This window comes from Empidonax traillii, unplaced genomic scaffold (genome assembly GCF_003031625.1).
Source record: "Empidonax traillii isolate 1590-97213 ecotype Southwest subspecies unplaced genomic scaffold, ASM303162v1 scaffold992:size1346157, whole genome shotgun sequence".
NCBI classification, from domain to species: Eukaryota; Metazoa; Chordata; class Aves; order Passeriformes; family Tyrannidae; genus Empidonax; species Empidonax traillii.
Window position 1 is genome coordinate 724,526 of NW_020956185.1, and position 18,895 is coordinate 743,420.

General features: G+C 60.8%; 4 protein-coding genes across 5 annotated transcripts; 1 reads left to right on the forward strand and 3 right to left on the reverse strand.

The window, feature by feature from the left end:
- Window positions 1-1,119, reverse strand: NDUFS8 (NADH:ubiquinone oxidoreductase core subunit S8). Its single transcript, XM_027903772.1, has 6 exons — window positions 1,080-1,119; window positions 945-998; window positions 746-835; window positions 500-672; window positions 304-432; window positions 1-215 (listed from the first exon to the last, which is right to left on the reverse strand). Exons 1-6 carry the CDS (start codon window positions 1,117-1,119, stop codon window positions 84-86), a joined length of 618 nt encoding a protein of 205 aa, XP_027759573.1. The 3' UTR covers window positions 1-83.
- A 1,417-nt stretch (window positions 1,120-2,536) lies between these two features.
- LOC114067950 (aldehyde dehydrogenase family 3 member B1-like) lies at window positions 2,537-6,973 on the reverse strand. Of its 2 annotated transcripts, none has more exons than XM_027903744.1 (9): window positions 6,815-6,973; window positions 5,943-6,053; window positions 5,733-5,853; window positions 5,517-5,602; window positions 5,227-5,308; window positions 4,589-4,975; window positions 4,231-4,397; window positions 3,945-4,044; window positions 2,537-2,772 (listed from the first exon to the last, which is right to left on the reverse strand). In XM_027903744.1, the coding sequence occupies exons 1-9, from the start codon at window positions 6,908-6,910 to the stop codon at window positions 2,579-2,581; spliced, it is 1,344 nt and encodes a 447-aa protein (XP_027759545.1). In that variant the 5' UTR covers window positions 6,911-6,973; the 3' UTR covers window positions 2,537-2,578. The 2 variants fall into 2 exon arrangements, with proteins under 2 accessions (XP_027759545.1, XP_027759546.1); XM_027903745.1 differs by lacking the exon at window positions 6,815-6,973 and adding an exon at window positions 6,670-6,707.
- A 438-nt stretch (window positions 6,974-7,411) lies between these two features.
- LOC114067945 (aldehyde dehydrogenase family 3 member B1-like) lies at window positions 7,412-15,078 on the reverse strand. Its single transcript, XM_027903736.1, has 11 exons — window positions 14,211-15,078; window positions 13,578-13,787; window positions 13,064-13,226; window positions 10,878-10,988; window positions 10,670-10,790; window positions 10,466-10,551; window positions 10,196-10,277; window positions 9,552-9,938; window positions 9,165-9,331; window positions 8,904-9,003; window positions 7,412-7,946 (listed from the first exon to the last, which is right to left on the reverse strand). The coding sequence occupies exons 1-11, from the start codon at window positions 14,453-14,455 to the stop codon at window positions 7,753-7,755; spliced, it is 1,866 nt and encodes a 621-aa protein (XP_027759537.1). The 5' UTR covers window positions 14,456-15,078; the 3' UTR covers window positions 7,412-7,752.
- A 420-nt stretch (window positions 15,079-15,498) lies between these two features.
- Window positions 15,499-18,770, forward strand: UNC93B1 (unc-93 homolog B1, TLR signaling regulator). Its single transcript, XM_027903739.1, has 12 exons — window positions 15,499-15,530; window positions 15,931-16,060; window positions 16,153-16,294; window positions 16,377-16,530; window positions 16,608-16,769; window positions 16,838-16,961; window positions 17,043-17,136; window positions 17,226-17,350; window positions 17,429-17,611; window positions 17,686-17,959; window positions 18,241-18,359; window positions 18,443-18,770. Exons 2-12 carry the CDS (start codon window positions 15,977-15,979, stop codon window positions 18,710-18,712), a joined length of 1,731 nt encoding a protein of 576 aa, XP_027759540.1. The 5' UTR covers window positions 15,499-15,530; window positions 15,931-15,976; the 3' UTR covers window positions 18,713-18,770.
- Window positions 18,771-18,895: the final 125 nt, after the last annotated feature.

Here is an 18,895-nt window from a genome sequence, read left to right on the forward strand (position 1 = left end):
GGGTCGGGAAGGGGTCAGTGCCCCCGGTGACGGGTGAAGCCCCAGACCCTTTATTCGGTGGTGGGTGGGTGCCAGGGGGGGCGTCACCGGTACAGGTAATCGGCCTGGATGTTGGCCGCGATCTCGGCCTCCCACTTGTCGCCGTTGTTGAGCAGCTTCTCCTTGTTGTAGAGCAGCTCCTCATGCGTCTCTGTCGAAAACTCGAAGTTGGGACCCTGCCGGGGCAGGAAGGGGGAAGGTCACCCTTGGGGTCAGCACAGTGGGGAAAAGGGGGTCTGTAAGCCCACCCCAAGCACCTCTTACCTCCACGATGGCATCCACGGGACAGGCCTCCTGGCAGAACCCGCAGTAGATGCACTTGGTCATGTCGATGTCGTAGCGGGTGGTGCGGCGGCTGCCGTCAGCGCGGGGCTCGGCCTCGATGGTGATGGCCTGGCACGGGGACAGCGTCAGCCCCAGAGCCCCCAGGCAGCGGGAGCAGAGGGGAAGGAAGGCTCACCTGTGCCGGGCACACGGCCTCGCAGAGCTTGCAGGCGATGCAGCGCTCCTCCCCGGACGGGTAGCGGCGCAGCGCGTGCTCCCCGCGGAACCGCGGGCTCAGCGGGCCCTTCTCGAACGGGTAGTTGATGGTGGCCGGCTCCCGGAACAGGTAGCTCAGGGTCATGGCCAGGCCTGGCAGGGACAAAGCCAGGTCAGGGCGGGCTAGGGGGCCCCCCGGCAGACGGGCAGGGCGAGCGGGGCTCACCTCGGACAAGCTCGGTCCAGAGCAGGGTCTGCGCGGCGCGGTCGGTGATGGAGCGCATGTCCATGGGCTGTTCCTGCACGTTGACGTACTCTGCGGGAAAAGGGAGCTGTGCCCGTCCCGCACGTCCCGGGGGCAGGGGCTGTGCCCACCGCAGGGAGGGGACACGGAGGGGACACAGGGGCATCGCGGCTCTACTCACTGTAGCAGTCCCTGGGAGTGCTGGTGCTGAGCAGGCGCAGCGGGACCGGGGGGCCTGGGGGAGGCACGGGGGAGGGTTATGGGAGGGGTCGAGATGGGGCTTAGCGGGGTTTGGGGGTGCCTGGTGTGGCCTCACCTGCACGGGAAGCCCGGTACAGCAGTCGCAGCGCCGCCATGGCCGGTCCTGCCTGGGGTGAAGAGGGAAGCTCAGGGGCTGCAAGCAAGGGAGGCCCCCCAGCTTCCCACGGTGGGGGGCCTGGGACCCTGACCCCCACCCGTCCAGCCAAAGAGACCCAGACCACAGGCACTTCTCTCCTGGTGTCCCAACACACACCCCACCCCCAGGGACCCCAAATGTTCCCCCCAGGGGACTCGGGCATCCTGCCTCCCCCTCGTCCCCCTGGGATGTCCCATTCCTCCTCCAATGCACGCCAAGTGTCCTCCCTAAATAATTCAGGAGTCCTGTCTCCTTCACAAAGGACCCAGGCGTCTCCCCAAGGTAGCCCCCCGTTTATCCTTATACCCTAAAAGCCCATTCCCAAACCCCCTCCCCGCTCTCCAGCAGCCACTGACCCTCACCGGCGGGACCAACCGCTCCTGTCACCCCCGAAATCGCCGCTCACCCTTAGCGCGTGTCCTCGGGGGGGCGGTCCGGGCTGCCCCCTCTGCCCTAAGCGGGACCCCCAGCCCGGCCCGGCCCGGCCCAGCCCAGCCCGGTCCGGTCCCCCCGCTGTCCCCTCACCTGCAGCGCCCTGACCCCTGGCCGCCCCCGAGGGCACTGCGCATGCGCGCGCGGGCCGTGCGAGGTGGGCGGGGCTCGCTGTGATGAAAGTGCTTCCCATTGGTCGGAGCCCCGCTGGGGAGGGAGGCCGGGCGTCACTCATTGGACGAAGCGGAGCCCGCGGAGCGGCGATTGGCCGGATCGGGGGAGGGGGCGTGTCCGAGCGGCCGGCGGAAGCGGAAGCGCGTGTTGATGGCGACGGAGCCGCACGTGGTTACGGCGGCGGCGCGGAGCGTCCCGGGCTTCTGGCACTTCCTGGGATTCGGGGGCCTCCCGGGGGCAGCGGGGCACCGGTACTCGGCGCGGCCCCCCTTTCCTTGTGTTTTCCTATTAAAGTGTCTTTATCTCAACACCCTTCTCAGATTCTCTCCCCACCCCCCCCCCCCCCGTCCTACCCAGGGGGATCCCTCTGGGATTCAGCCACGGCACTTTTCCGAGCACAACCAGCTCCCCCGCCCCCAAACTGGACGCAAAGAAAACTGGGGTCACGGAGCAGGAGAAACGGAGGTCATGGATCAAGGGAAACTGGGATCATGGTAAAGACTGGGATCATTCCAGCATAAGGATTTGGGATCAGGGCGTTGCTGTGGACCTCCTCAGAGCAGAGTTCTCAGTGGGGGGGACGTGGAGGTGACCCCTGTGCTGCGGTGGGACCAGCGGTGATGGAGCCCGAAAGAGCCAGGAAAGGGGATGTGGGACTGGGATGGAGGGAGGTGTGGGAGACAGGGGACTTCTGAGGTGAGCATGGGGTGAGGGGAGATGGAGGAGAAGACACAGGATGCGGGTAAACACGTTTCATTGTACCTGGACACCACAGCCGGGGTTGAGATCCTTGGAATGGGACACAGGGGCCTTCAGAGCAGGATGCAGTCGTTCTTACGTGTCACCTTGGAAGTGGCCCGGATGATCCCGAATTTCTTCTGGCTGTAGGGGGGGTAGCGGGGGGCATTGAGGGCCTCCCAGCCCATCCCACGCTTCAGGCAGCCACGGCAATGGGAGAAGGTGTCAAAGCTGAACTTCCCGTGGTACATTCCCAAGCCGCTGTTCCCTGGAATACACAGCACAGGACCCTGGGGTGTGGCTGGATTTGGCCATCGTTTGGGTCAAAGAACCCCAAAATTAAGCACCCAGATCTGTAAAAACGCCCCCCCCCCCCCCCCGGTCTTCATCCAGCTGATTTCCAAGCCATGGATGAGCTTCCCATGCACGTGACAGAAACAGGACTAATCAAGGTAACCCAGTGCACACCCAAAGGGGTGGTCTGGAGTCGGAAGATCAGCCTAGGAGGTGGAGAGATTCCCCAAAACCCTCCAATCAGTGGATTTTACCATTTCAGGTAACCCATTTAGCAACTAGAGGGGCATCGCTGATGAGCTGGTGGCAGCAGCAAGATGCTCCCACCAGATGAGCTTCCCTGCCACAGGAATACCCTCCAAAACACATCCCCATCCATGCTGGATCCAGCCCTGCTGCTGCAAAAACTCTGGGAGTGGAGAGGGACAATGGTCAAGGTGGCTTTGGCAAGGTGGGACCCATCTCCGAGGATCAGTATCGAGAGGTGGAAGGTGGCCAGCCAGGAACAAGCACAGGGAAGGGCAGGCAGGCTGGCAGATAATGAGGAAATACCCTGTGTGTTGATAAGGGATGGGATAAAGTTCAATGAGTGGTCCCGAGGCGTTTAGTCTCCCTGATAAAATGCAAATCTTGTCTGAGGCAAAAGGCAGGGCGCCGTGTCACCCTGGGATAAAGGGTGATGGCACTGGTGGTACCCGGCCAGCTGAGCGGGATTCAGGTGGTTTTCAATGAGAGTGGAGATCATCCCATCAAAACTGGGTGTCTCCATCATGGAATCCCAGAACAGCTTGGGTTGGAAGGGACCTTAAAGACTGTCCAGTCCCAACCCCTCTGCCATGGCAGGGATACCTTCCACTAGACTGTGTTGCTCCAAGCCCCAGTTCCCAATGTTTTAACCAAGATATTCCCTCAGACACAGGGAACAGAGAGGTTGGGACAGGAAATACAGAGAGAAGGAAACCCAGGGTGGTCCACGTGTGTCCAGCAAAGCCAAAGAGCCCAAGGTGAAGCCAATAGCTTCTGAAGGAGAATTTCCCTATGGACCATGAGCCCTCTGGAGCAGAGAGTTCCCCTTGAGACCCTTCCTGACCATGGGTGGCATCACACCTGGCTCCCATTGGCCAGGACTGGGGGCTCTGGACATACCAATCCCTCCAAAGGGCAGCGAGGTCAGCGTCACTTGCATCAGGGTGTCGTTGCCGCAGAAGCCGCCGCTGCTCGTCCGCTCCAGGACCTGGTTCACCACCTGGGAGGGAGCAGAGAAAGAGGGAAGTGAGTGTCCAACCTCACTCTCACCCCTCTAGCTGCAATCTATCCCCTCCCCCACCCCTAACCAGGGCTGTGTGCTCTAAGGAAAATATCTGGGGCTCAGACATGGCTGGATACGCCTGCCAAGGGGCACAGGGCGGACGCAGTCCTGCTGTCTCTCTACCTTGTCGCTGGAGGAGAAGGCATAGACAGCCAAGGGCCGCTCACGGCTGTTGATGAAGTTGATGGCTTCATCCATGTTGGCCACGACAACGATGGGCAGGATGGGCCCGAAGATCTCCTCCTGCATGACGGGATCTGACGGCTGCACATCCACCAGGATCGTGGGAGCTGCAGAGAAGAAACCCCACGGCACCAGCCGGGCACAGAGGTCAGAGATGACGCCTTGGAGCTGCCCCCCAAGACCCAGCCCCTCTATGAAAGGACACCCCACCAAGCACCCAAATCCTATGGAAAGCCTCTCCATGCCCCATATCCGCTCCATGCACGGACAAAGACGTGCGTCAGGCCTGAGCCCTCACCGATGTAGCGCTCGGCCTCGTCCATCTGTCCCCCGATGGCCACGCGCCCGCTGCACAGCAGCTTCCGCACCCGCTGGAAATGCTTGTCCCCCACAATGCGCCCAAAGTCCGGGGATTCTCGGGGGTTGGGGCCATAGAATTCCGCGATGGCCTCACGCAGAGCAGGGAGCAGCTTCTCCTGCATCTCCAGGCTGCAGAGCAGGTAGTCAGGTGCGATGCAGGTCTGCCCCGCGTTGAAGAAGCGGCCCCAGACCACGCGCCGAGCCACGTTGGTCACGTCGCAGGTGTCGGACACGTAGCAGGGGTTCTTGCCCCCCAGCTCCAGCGTCACCGGCGTCAGGTGCTTGGCAGCCGCCGTCATCACAATCCGCCCCACCGAGGTGCTGCCTGTGGGCATGGAAAACATGAGGGATGGGGATAAACCCACCAGCCATCGCACACCTCTGCCACGCGGCACCTGGGGGGCCACAGCACACACTCTGAGTCCCACCAGACCTCAGACACATATCCCAGATCCTCCAACACATCCCTGCACCACAACCCCACAACCATACCTTTTAGCAGGTGTGTCCGGAGGGAATCCCTCTTCCCCCTCACACCAAGGCCAGGCAGGGCTCTGCTCTGTCCCATAGGATTACCTGTGTAGAAGATGTAGTCGAACTTGTTCTCCAGCAGCCTGGTGGTCTCCTGCACACCCCCAGTCACCACAGTAAAGCAGTCCTGTAGAACAGAACAGATTCCCCTCCTGTCACCATCTGTCCTCACCAACAGCATCCTGGGATGCTGGGACACTCGCTGGGTGTGGAGGAAGGAGGCTGGGCAGCTCACAGAACGAGGGATGGTGTATGAATGGGCACAGGGCACAGCTCTGAGTGTGCAGGGGTAGAAACACCCCAGCCACAAGACAGGGATGGAGAGAGCATCTCACCTTGTCCAGGTAGTGGGGCAGCGCTTCCGCCAGGAGTCTCTCAGTGTTCTTGGATATTTCCGAGGGTTTGATGATGACACAGTTCCCTGGGGGCAGATGGACAGGATGTTGGAGCAGTGACATGGTAACAGCCAGCCCTTCTGAGGACAAGGTACCTTTGCCAGGGTTGGCACTGTCCAGATCCTCTGGGCCAGGGGGCTGGAAGGTGGGGCTCACCTGCAGCGATGGCCCCGATGAGGGGCCCCAGGATGAGGTAGATGGGGTAGTTCCAGGGCGCTATGATGAGTACCACCCCATATGGCTCCTTGCGGATGAAGGCCGAATCCAACTGGTTTGCCTGCAGGACACCCACCAAAACAGGTCCCATCCTGCACCACCATCCCACCCGGCTCTGCCTCCCATCCTCTCCCTCCACTTCCCTCTCACCAGAGGCCTGTCCACCTGCTTGTCCTTCATCCAGTGGGACAGGTTGTTGAGGGTCTCGTGGAGCTCATTCTTGCACAGGAACACCTCAGATAATTCAACTTCAAAGGGCGGCTGGGGACACAGAGGACCTGACATGTCACCTCAGTGTGTCCTGCAGCACAGGGCAGCTCATATCCTCACACTCCACACTGTTTTCCCCAGGATTTCGGGAGTGATGCCCTGGAACCTCCACCATCCCATGGTGAATGGGCACCCCCCCCAAAGGGTGCTGAGCCCCACCCCACCCCCCCATGTCTGTGGCATGAGGTTTTTAAGCACTGACTACTTAAAAAAAAAAAAAAAAAAAACACCCAGGAAAAAATGATGCAGATCCCATTGATCCAGATAGCAGGAAGGATGGGGAGGGAGGGTGTCCAAAGGGTCTAGGCTGGAGAACAGCAGACAATGAGCCCTGTGTGGTAATGAGACTCCAGCTGCAGAGCCACAGAGCGCAGCCACAGAGTCCAGCCTCGGAATGCCGCAGCCTGGGCAAGCCCTTTGGGAGGGAAGGGGGTGACAGTTTAGTGGGAATCTCAGGCAGGGAGCAGGGACTAACCCGCCCAGGAAAGAGGGAAACAGAGGCTGGCAGGTGCGGGAATGGCTATCGATGTCGGGAGGCTTCCCACAGCCCCCTCTGCCCATGTCAGGGCAGGGACAAGCTCTGGAGGGGGCCTGGGACATGCTTCACCTCAGTCTCCCAACTCCAGAGGCTGTGAACCCAGGGAAGAGTCCATGAGGGGACGGAGCACCCAGAGGGAGGAGGACACAGCGCCCTCAGCTGGGGTGGGGGAGCCCTTCGGCTCCTCCTGCCACCAGTTACAGGCCCCTCTCACCTTGCCCATGTCCGCAGCAGTGGCCTCCAGGATCGCCTGCTTCTTCTCATCCAGGAAGCGTCCCAGGGCTTCCAGCTGGGCCACACGGTATTCCATGGGCCGTGTCTTCCTAGACAGCCAGGATGCCCGCAGGTGGCTCACCAGCCCAGGATAGGGGTTCTCGCTGTGGGGACAGGGGTGTCAGAGGGACCCCAGTCCCAGCCCAGCTCCTCCAAGCTCTGCATTGCCCTATCCTGTTACCCCACTGCTGCTCCAGGGAGAGGACAGAGCACCAGGACCCCTCCTGCTGCCCCTCTGTCCCACCACACTCCTACCTCGTGGCATCACCAGCCCCGCTCCCGGTGGGCTGCAGGAAGACACCGTCAGTCTCCATGGCCCCACAGGAGTAAACACAGGGGTGGTTGCCCTGAGGCTGCCAACTGTAGCTTCCCCCTTCCCTGGGGGAGTGCAAAGGAGGGTGGTTGCCAGTTTCCTGCCCTGCCCCTTGGCTGCCTGCCGGGCTGCCTATCACCACTGGCTCCATTCCAGCCAAATCCGTCCCAGGGCACCTCCCAGCACCCCCCAAACCAGAGGACGGAGGCACAAGGAAAGGCGGGAGAGAGCTCAATGCAAAGTCTTTACTACAGGCAGAGTTACACAGAGGAAAGAGCAACAGTGAGGAGAGGGAGGATCATCCCCAAGGAAAGGTCCATGTGATGGGAGATGGGGCTGACGGGACCATTTCTCCACCAGGAAGAGGAAAAAGAGCTTCTGGGCCATTTCAGCTGCATCCTGCAAAACGTCCAGAGCAGAGGCCACAAGGGTGCAGGAGGGGGCGTCCATCCCAGCTGTCCACCGTGCTTCAGTGAGGCAAAGGACACGGTGAGGATTGGGGGACAGTCCCAGTTCTCCACAGCGACTCTTGTGCGTGGAGACCCTCAGAGCAGGACGTGGGACCCTCAGAGCAGGGTGCAGGTGCCCCTGCGCTTGACCTCGAAGGTGGCCGTGAGGAGCCCCAGTTTCTGCTGGGTGTAGGGTGGGTAGCGAGGGGCATTGAGGGCCTCCAGCCCCATGTTCCGGTGCAGGCAGCCCCGGTGGTGGGAGAAGGTGTCGAAGGTGAACTTCCCGTGGTACTTTCCCAGGCCGCTGTTCCCTGGAAAGCACAGGACAGGTCCGTGCTCAGGATGGGACTCTGCTCCTGGTGACACCCACTCTGAGCATCAACATGAGAAGAAAAAAAAAAACCCTCCAGGCTTTTCTCTGTTGAGCAACACAGACATGGTGGAAGAATTCCATCCATCCCAGTGCCTCTTCCAGGTCTATGGATATGCAGTCCAACCAATCCTGCTGCAGCTCAGCCATTTGGAGGCCTCAGCACCTCATTTTTACCCACCTCCATTTATCTACACAAGCTCTGTTGGGGCTACAAGCCTTGATTTCCCTCCATGATGCTCCACTGCATCTCCCCACGGTTGGAGCTGTTCCATCTTCTTCCTAGAGCTCTTAAAACCTGAAGCCACATTGGCAACACCAGTTCTCCCAGTTCCTGTGGCTAGTTTAACTGGAGGTTGAGTCCAGTGACTTCCCGTCTCACTCCGATGACTTCAGCTCATTCCCCTGCTCTAAAGTGGCTTTAGCTGATAATTGAAGGTGGTTGGTTTGAATCATTCCCAATTAAGATAAGTTATGGAATGGGAACCACCAAAAATTGTTTGCTGAGCCACAGGCAGGTGAGGAATTAACTGTTAAGGTATTTCATTACGTCTGACTCAGCCACCAGCCCCAATAGAGATGTTGAGAAGGGGCAGCACCAAAGGGGGATATTTATCCCAGAAATATTCTGGGGAGAGATGGGGAGATTAAGAATTATTCTGGGGAACAACACTCCTGTGTTCCTGTATCCCTGGATCATGCTGCAGCAAAGGCCCAGGGCTGAGGGACCTTGCTTTTCACCTAAGAAAACAAACTGCACCAACCCCGAGAACAAAAACTTCCCCTTTTCTGAGGAGGATCTCCAAGGTATCGTAAGAGGTTCTCCATGTATTTATCAGTTCCTACTATTCCTAAAATGGAGAATGAAGCTGGTCAGGTCTGGGGGCTCTGGACATACCAATCCCTCCGAAGGGCAGCGAGGTCAGCGTCACGTGCATCAGGGTGTCGTTGCCGCAGAAGCCGCCGCTGCTCGTCCGCTCCAGGACCTGGTTCACCACCTGGGAGGGAGCAGAGAAGGCGGATGAGGGTCTTGCACTTGGCAAACGACACCCAACTCATACCTCGGATGATCCCAGAGTGATCCCTCCAGAGCACATCCGGGGGGCTGTCGGGGTGGTGCCTGATCTTCCTCCCCACTTGCTCCGCTCCACGGACTCACCTTGCTGTCACAGGAGAAGGCGTAGATGGCCAACGGCCGCGGCCGCGCGTTGATGAAGTCGATGGCTTCGTCCATGTTGGCCACGACGACGATGGGCAGGATGGGCCCGAAGATCTCCTCCTGCATGGCAGGGTCCGAGGGCTGCACGTCTGCCAGGATCGTGGGAGCTGCAGAGAAGAAACCCCAGGGCATCAGCCAGGAACAGAGGTCGGAGGTGACACCATGGACCTCCTGCCAAGACCCATCCCTAAGCACCCAATCCCAGTGGAAACCTTCCCTGAACCTCATTTCCCTCTAGAGCCCCCCCTCTTCAGATGTGAGGCCCTCTCCACACCCCATATCTGCTCCATGCACGGACAAAGACGCGTGTCAGGCCCGAGCCCTCACCAATGTAGCGCTCAGCCTCGTCCGTCTGTCCCCCGATGGCCACGCGCCCGCTGCACAGCAGCTTCCGCACCCGCTGGAACTGCTTGTCCCCCACAATGCGCCCAAAATCTGGGGATTCTTTGGGGTTGGGGCCGAAAAACTCCACGATGGCCTCGCGCAGGGCGGGCATGAGCTTCTCCTGCATCTCCAGGCTGCAGAGCAGGTAGTCAGGTGCGATGCAGGTCTGCCCCGCGTTGAAGAAGCGGCCCCAGACCACGCGCCGAGCCACGTTGGTCACGTCGCAGGTGTCGGACACGTAGCAGGGGTTCTTGCCCCCCAGCTCCAGCGTCACCGGCGTCAGGTGCTTGGCAGCCGCCGTCATCACAATCCGCCCCACCGAGGGGCTGCCTGTGGGCATGGAAAACATGGGGGAGGAGGATAAACCCACCAGCCATCGCACAACCTCTGCCACGCGGCACCTGGGGGGCCACAGCACACACTCTGAGTCCCACCAGACCTCAGACACATATCCCAGATCCTCCCACACATCCCTGCACCACAACCCCAAGCCAATCCCTGCCTTTTAGCAGTTGTGTCTGGAGGGAATCCCTCTTCCTCCTCACACTAAAGCCAGGCACGACTCTGCTCCGTCCCACGGGACATACCAGTAAAGAAGATGTAGTCGAACTTGTTCTCCAGCAGCCTGGTGGTCTCCTGCACACCCCCAGTCACCACAGCAAAGCAGTCCTGCAAGGGAATAGGACACCTCCTGTCACCATCTGTCCTCACCAACAGCATCCTGGGATGCTGAGACACCAGCTGGGTGTGGAAGAAGGAGGTTCAGCACATGGAAGATATGTGGGGTTGGGGTTGCAAGGCAGGGTTGAGAACACCACAGCCCAGGAACGGGAACAAGGACAAGAAGGGCTTCTCACGTTGTCCAGGTAACAGCTCAGCATTTCAGAAACAAGTCTCTCAGTGTTCTTGGATATCTCTGAGGGTTTGATGATGACACAGTTCCCTGGGGGGAGATGGACAGGACATCAGCACAGTGACGCGGTAACAGCCAGCCCTTCTGGGGACAATACCCTGGCACTGCCCAGATCCTCTGGGCCAGGGGGCTGGAAGGTGGGGCTCACCAGCAGCAATGGCCCCGATGAGGGGCACCAGGAAGAGGTGGATGGGGTAGTTCCAGGGCGCCATGATGAGCACCACCCCATACGGCTCCTTGCGGATGAAGGCAGAGTCCAGCTGCATCACCTGTGAGAACATTCATGACCTCAGTCCTGTCCTCCCCACCAGCAATCCCTTTCCCTGCCTTCCCTTGCCCTAGAGCTTCCCTCTTACCAGGTTCTTGTCCACGTGCTCGTCCTTCATCCAGTGGGACAGGTTGTTGAGGGTGACGTTGAGCTCGTTCTTGCAGAGGAGGACCTCGGTGAAATAAGCCTCAAAGGACGGCTGGGGACAGACATGACAGAATGTCACCCCAATACCAACCCCATCACCAACCCCACCACTCCAGGAAGAGTCTCTCCCCTCTTCCAAGCAAGAAGAGCAGGAGAAGCTCTTTAACATTAGTTGCCATCACCCCCTGTAACTCCCAGGGAATATCAGCATCCTGGAAATTTTATGAAAACAGGTATTTGACCAGAGGAGAAAAAAAAAAAAAAAACACATCAAAATTGAACATATCATGATATTTAACAAATTCCTGAGCTCAGCACTATGAACCAGCAACAGAGCCCTGAGCCAAGAGGACACAGAGCAATATCACTGGAGCTTCAGAAGAGCTGGTCCTGGTGCCAGAGGCAGCTCCACATTGCTGCCCTGGGACGGGACAATGCTCTTGCATCCTGATCACTTGGGTACTCAAGCTGGAAGCAAAGCCTGGAGCTTCTTCCCCATGCCCATGGACAAAACCTGAACTTAAGACCTTGATTAAAGGGAAGTACAAAGAACCACAGCTCAATTAAACCCCTCAAGATGGAGAAGTGGGTCCTCTCCACAGCCACAGAGCACAGATCAGGATCACACTTGCAGGAGAACTGCGAAGACACCAGGGATAACCCAGCAGGCTCAGTGGAGCCCCCTCATGACTGTGAAGAGCTGGAAGAGCGAAGCTCCTGTGCTGTGATGCCGTATTTTGGACTACTACAACTCCAAAACATCCCTGGATTGGAGCCTTCCTCCCATCACCACACTACTTTGGGGTTGGGAAGGCTGGTCCTTGATTCCCACGATCTTCCACCACCCCAAAACGGTCCCCAAAGCACTGCTGCCAGGAAGCATGAGGACCCTCCCGGACGTGAGTGCTCTGCAGGCACGTGGGATAATCCAGTGAAGCAACGGGGCCACTCTTGATCTGGGATGACAGTTGCATCACCACTGTGAGGAAGGTGATGAGTCATTATGGGTTCTGATGGGATATGAAGGCTGGGAGATGGGATATTAAGTCTGAGGTCATCTGAGCGCTGCTGATCATCGGCACCAGAGAGGAACCGGCATCACTGGACGTGAGGCACCTCCTCAGGTACGTAAGAGCAGGTGAAGTGTCCATCCAACTATGAGGGCCTGTCTGCATAACAAGCTCATTACTGGACAACCAGATCTAATTAGGCATAATTAGGAGAGGTGGCAGACACACTCGTAACACTGATGCCTATCAAGGCCTAGCTGAAAGAGAAGGACTCGCCTCCAACAAACAAGGCAATTAGGAGCCTTGGGAGATGGCAGGACATGGAAGGATGTGGCTGAGAGCACAGGATGCTGCACTGATGCCTGACAAAGAGGTGAGGATCATCTCATGGAACCCTGGAATGGTTTGGGTTGGAAAGGACCTTAAAGCTCATCCAGCGCCACTCCCTGCCACAGGCAGGGCCTCCTTCCACTAGACCGGGTTGCTCCAAGCCCTGTCCAGCCTGGCTTTGAACACTTCCAGAGACAATGAGCTGAGACCACTGGAATTATCCATGGTGGGGATGTTTCCGCTTCGTCAGCAGCTCATCCAGGACCTCCTGGCATGCTGCAATACCCTGAGCCATATCCAGGTCCCTGCCCATGCCACCGTGCCAGTGAAACCAGTCCCCGTAAGGCTCTGGGAATGTGCAGCACCAGCGCCTTGCACAATGCCAGTAATCCTGGGTGTGCCAGGCTGGCCAGGAGCACCCCAGGACATCACCCTCTGTGGAGCCCACACAGACCCCCAGGGGCTGGATGTGTTGGGGGGGAACACAGCAGGTGAAACGTTACCACTACATGTCAGCCAAGGTGGCCTTTGCCCAATTTCAGGGCACCAGGGATGGGATGGGATGGGATCAGCAGCACAGTCCCTCCACTATCCCCAGATCTGAGGGGACTCAGCACCTATGGATGCGCCACACCAGCCCTGAAGCACACCTAAAGGGACACAGGACCCTGGCAAGGAGACACGCTCATGCCCTGAACCCCACGAGGATGCAACAGCCAGACAAAGGGGCACGAAGGACCCCAAAGACATGATGCCAGTGGCCTCCAAATCTCAGCCCCCCTCTCACCTTGCCCATGTCCAAATCAGTGGCCTCCAGGATCTCCTCCTTCTTCTCGTCCAGGAAGCGTCCCAGGGCCTCCAGCTGGGCCATGCGGTATTCCAAAGGCCGTGTCTTTCCAGAGAGCCAGGATGCCCTCAGGTGGCTCACCAGCCCAGCATAGGGGTTCCCACTGCAGGGATGGCGGTGTCAGAGGGACCCCAGCCCCATCCCAGCTCCTCAGATCATCATGTCACCCCAGATCCATGTCGTCCCATGCTCCAGCATCAAACTGGAGCCCCAGAGTCCCTGGGGACAGGGCAGGGAGTCCACACACCTATGCTCTTCCCTTGCTGCCGGGAGCAGCCCAACATGGCACTGTTCCCGGCAGGTCCCATCTTCTCCCTTGGGCCATGTGGGCAGTAGCCCACATATCCCAGACTTGTCCCCCAGCACCAACCTGGGGTCCCCAACGTCCTGGCACTGCCACAGCCCCCCTGCCCACCCTCCTGTCTCCCTCCTGCCCCCAGCCCCTTGTTCTCACCATACAGTGCTGCAGACCATCGGCACTGGTCCCTTCCCGATCCCACTGCCTCCACTGCACCCAGCAGCTTTCCCAAGGTCTTTGCCATGATCGCTGCCTGCAGAGCTGCACTTGCCGCAGCCCAGGGGCTGCTGCCCGGGGGGCTCGAGGGGCTGCTGCTTGCCAAGCTGTTGAAAGGAGCTGCCGGTCTCCATGGAGAGTGTGGTGTCCCTGGGGAGAGACAGGGGTGGCTTACGCCGGGATTGAAGCGCTCAATCCCAAGAGGAGTCACCTGCGGCACCTTTGAAGGGTGGTTGGGTGCTCGGGGCCGTCCTGGTTGTCAGGGTGACTCGGCCCAGTGCTGCTGCCTGAGGCCCCGGGAGATGCCTGGGATTCCCAGGATGACTGACAGCCTCTGGATACTGACCTGCCCGGGCTGCTCACCTGATGTGGGGTCACCCATGGGGACCTCAGGGACAAGACACCCCCAGATCTGGGGGACAGAGCTGCAGCCCCACATCTGTCCCCCCATTCCTCTCCGCGCCCAAGGCACCCACCCCCTTCCTCAAGAGGAGCCACCCCAATGCCTCACAACCCCCACCTGCACGGGGGATGCCAAGGGGACACCGGTTTTGGGGACTCCGCAGTGCCTACCTTGGGAGCTGCACAGGGGCTGGAGGAGCGCGAGGCCAGGTGGGTGCTGCTGAGGCTCGGGGGCCCCTAAATGCTGTGGGGCCAGTGGCTGGGCCCCATAGCCAGGGGCGGGGAGGATTGGGCCCCGCCTCCATAGGGCTGGCAGTTGGGAAAAGGTCTCGGAAGGGATAGGATAGGATGGGATGGGACCTCCCCCATGGGACAGTGGCACTGGGGAACTCCCACGGCCACCAAGCCACCACCATGAACCTTGACCCACTGGGACCCCAGAGACACCCCTCACCTTGCTCCCAGAACCACCCTGATCCATTGGGACCACACAGACACCCCTCATTCTGTTCCCAGGACTACCCTAACCCATGGGGTCCCACAAACAGCCCCTCATCTTACTTCCCAAGAGTTCCACAACCAATAGACACGCATCATCCTGCTCCAAGGACCACCCTGACCCACGGGGTTCCAACAGACACTCCTCATCCTGTTCCCAGGACGGATCCTTTCCCCCTGGCACTCCAGGGTGGCTTCCCTTGCCTAGAGTGTGGGGGGCCCTCAGGATGGGTACTGCCCCTGCCCCACTGCCATGACCCTTCTGGGGCTGTTCCCCACATATCCCACTCATCCTTCAGGAACCAGCAGCCTGGTAAGAATCCCACATCAAGAATCCCCCACTACCGGCTGGGTCAGATCCTGCCCTGAAGATGTCACCCCTTCCTGCCCTGCCCATGTCCCCCCACCCTGCCCTGGGGCACCCTGCCATGCCATGCACCTTGGCTTTGGGGTGACAGCAAGGCAGGCAGCGCCCCATACCCCCAGACTGGGGTGTCCCCCTGCCCAGGCACTCTGGCACATCCCCCGGGGCAGGGAAGGGGAAGCGAGAGCAGCTGGGACCAGCACCCAGTGCCACGGGACACACCGAAGAGGTAGCACCCAGTCCGGGGTCTGGTGGGAGCACTGGGGAGGCTGCGGGGGTACAGGGGGGCTGGGAAGGGAGTCGGTGGGGGTTGAGGGTTCCTGTGCAACAGGGGAGGTGATGGGTGCCGGGGGCCCAGGGTACTGTGCAGGGGGGTCAGGGTGATGGGTGTTGGGGGACTCGGGGTGCTGAGGGCGGGTGCGGGGCACTGAGGCTTGCAGGCAGGGACCGGGGTGCGGGAGTCGGGGGGAGTCCGGGACACGAGAGGTGCGGGGGTGGAGTTGGGGGGGGGGGGGGGGGGGGGGGGGGGGGGGGAAGGTGGGAGCGGCTCCTTTAACCACCCCCGTCCCGCCCGCCCCATCCGAAAGAGGAAGCAGCGACAGCCCCGCCCCAGGAGGCTCCGGCACCCGGTACAGGAGTCGGGGTGCTCGGGGGGTGCGGTGGAGGCTGGGGGTACTGGGCCCAGGGGTGCACTTCGGGGGGTGCAACGCTGAAGGGGTGGGGATGGCGCTGGGTTCAGGGGGTGCAGGAAGTAGGGATGCACAGCACGTTGGTGCAGGGAGCCCGACACCGGTGCAGGATCTGGGGGTGCTGGGCACATGGGTGCAGGAAATGCAAGGTTAAGGGTACGAGGGCTGGGGATACAAGTCATAGGTGCAGGTCTGGGGGTGCATCTCTCAGGGTGCAGAGCACATGGGCACAGGGTCTGGGGGTGTGGGCACAGGGGTGCAGAGTCGGGGGCTGCAATGTCTGGGTATGAAGGACACAGAGGTACAAAATACATGGGTACAAGACTTGGGGTACCAACAGGTTCCCCCTCATCCTGGCACCATCCCGGATCCCCCCAGAAGCAGTGATGGAGAAGGACCTCGACTGCTGCCAGGATGGGGCCAAGATGGTGCTGGGTGCCGGGCTGGGCACTGAGGGGACAGAGACACAGGTGAGACCAGGGGAGGGAAGCTGGGAGGGGGCGGGGGGTAGGCAGGGCTGTGGTGGCCATCCCCAAGGTCTGACAGCCAGGGTCACCTGCAGCTGGATGATTTTGTGGGCGCTCACCCCGACTACAACGAGGAGGAGGAGGAGCAGAAGTATTTCCGCCGCAAGCGTCTCGGTGTCATCAAGAACGTGGCGGCCGCCAGTCTGGCCGGCACCCTCACCTACGGCGTATACCTGGGTATGGGCACCTCCCAGGAGTCCCCAAAACAATCCAGGGTGCTCAGAGCATGCAGTGACCACCCCCCGGGCCACCCCCACAGGCCTGCTGCAGATGCAGCTGATCCTTCACTATGACGAGACCTACCGGGAGGTGAAGTACAGCAACATCCAGCTGGAGGACATTGACCACAAGGTGCTGATGGGCATCAACGTCACACCCGTGGCAGCGCTGCTCTACACACCCATCCTCATCAGGTATGGCCCCGCCGCACTCCCAGCTGGCACGGCGCTCCAGCACAGCTGCCCACGCTGCCCGCTCCTCGCCCCGGCAGGTTTCTCGGCACCAAGTGGGCCATGTTCCTGGCGGTGGGCATCTACGCCCTCTTCGTCTCCAGCAACTACTGGGAGCGCTACTACACCCTGGTGCCCTCCGCCGTGGCCATTGGCGTAGTCATCGTGCCCCTCTGGGCCTCCATGGGCAACTACATCACGCGGTAGGCATCGGGTGGGCAGGCGAGGGGAGCAGGGTAGGGGGTGCCGGCTGACCTGCTGTGCCGTGCAGGATGGCCCAGAAGTACTACGAGTATGTCAACTACAAGGAGGAGCAGGAGAAGGAGCGGGCGCCGCGGGATGCTTGCAACACCTACATCATCGTCTTCCAGACCATCTTCTACTCCTGCTTCCACGTGAGCGTCGGTGGGATGGGCGGGACAGGCAAGGGGGGCCACACCAGCAGCACTGAGCGTGTCTCCCGCTACATCTTCTAGTTGAGCTTCGTCTGCGCTCAGTTGCCCATGGTGTTCTTCCTCAACAACTACCTGTACCAGCTCAACCACACGCTGTCCGCGGTGAAGCACTGCGGTGAGGCCGCGGGGGCGCGAGGCGGCACCAGGAGCCCCCCACTCCCAATGAGGTTAACCGCGGTGTGTCGTCCCCCCCCATCCCGGCAGGGACCCTGAGCCACGGCACGCTGCCCGGCTTCAACAAGACGGTGCTGCAGAGCCTCCCCCGCAGCGTCAACCTCATCATCGTGGAGAGTGCGCTGATGGCTGCCGCCTTCCTCGCCATGCTGGTGGTGAGTGCCGGGCCGGGGGGGTGGGGGGGAAGGCGCCGGGCTGGATGGGGGCGGCGCCTCACCTTGGGCGCTCGGCAGGTGCTGGTGCTGTGCGGCGCCGCGTACCGGCCCATGGAGGAGATCGACATGCGCAGCATCGGCTGGGGGAACATCTTCCAGCTGCCCTTCAAGCACATGCGGGACTACCGCCTGCAGCACCTCCTGCCGCTGTTCATCTACAGCGGCTTCGAGGTGCTCTTTGTCTGCACCGGATTCTCCCTGGTAGGACCTGGGATGGGGGGGGGGGGGCGGTGAGGGAGCAGGGACACGTGACGCTGAGCCTGCGCTCGCCGCAGAACTACGGCGTGTGCGTCCTGGGGCTGGAGAAGTTGGCGTATCTCCTCATGGCCTACGGCTTCTCTGCCTCGGCGTGCTCCAGCCTGGCTCTGAGCATGCTGCGCCTGCGTCGGCACATCCCACTCCTGGCTGGGGCCGTCATCCACGCCGGACTCCTGGTGATGCTCTTCTGCTGGGCGCCAGAGCCCCGGCAGCAGGCACAGGCGCCGCTGCTCTATGCTGTTGCCGCGCTCTGGGGCATGGGCAGCGCCCTCAACAAGACCGGAATCAGCAGTGAGTGGTGGGGGAAAAAAAAAAAAAAAAAACAAACAGCCTCGGTGGTTCCCAAAATGTCTCCGTTATCCCCAAAGCATCATCGGTGGTGGTCCCAAAAAGCAGCCTCAGATGTCCCCAGCTTCTCCACTCATCCTTTCCCCACTAACCCTGGCACTGCGACCTTGCGCTCCCGCTCCTGGGATCTGCGGGACAGACCCACTGTGGTCATCCTGTTGTCCCCCACGCTGAGGGGACCCACTGCACAGGAAGGGAGGCACTGATTGCAATCTCTGCCACAGTCCTCCTAGGAATGCTGTACAAGAACAAGGAGCGCCAAGACTTCATCTTCACCATCTACCACTGGTGGCAGGCCCTGGCCATCTTTGCCGTCTACCTGTGGTCCGGGCTGCCCATGAAGGTGAGCTCCAGGCGCACCCCAGCCCAGCCCCGGGACGTTCCAAGCTCTGCGGGGATCCCAAACGCCTCGCTGTGCTGCCACAGGCCAAGCTGTCCATGCTGCTGCTGACGCTGGTGGTGGCGGTGGGGACGTACCTGTGGATGGAGCGGAAGCTGGCACGGCACGTGGAGTACCGGCTGCCCCGCCTGCCGCGCCCGCGCCACAAGTCCTGCGGGTACCGCTACCTGGAGGAGGACGACTCGGATGAGACGGGCTCCGAGGGTGATGGGGACCAGCAGGACGGCAGGGAGAGCCCGGCTGGGGCTGCCCACGGGGACGAGGAGCCCAGAGAGGATGGGGAGCAGCTGGGATAGGGGCAGCATGGCCCCGCCCTGCTCCCAGCAACGAGCGGGGCCACTGCCCCCCCTGGGGATGCCCAAAAACCCCCCAGTGGACCCCAAATCCCCTCAGGCCAGGCTTACAGCCCCCCCCTCCCCCTTCAGCTAAGCAGCCCACAGTCCCCCCCAACCTGGTCCACAGGCCCCCAGATTGACCTG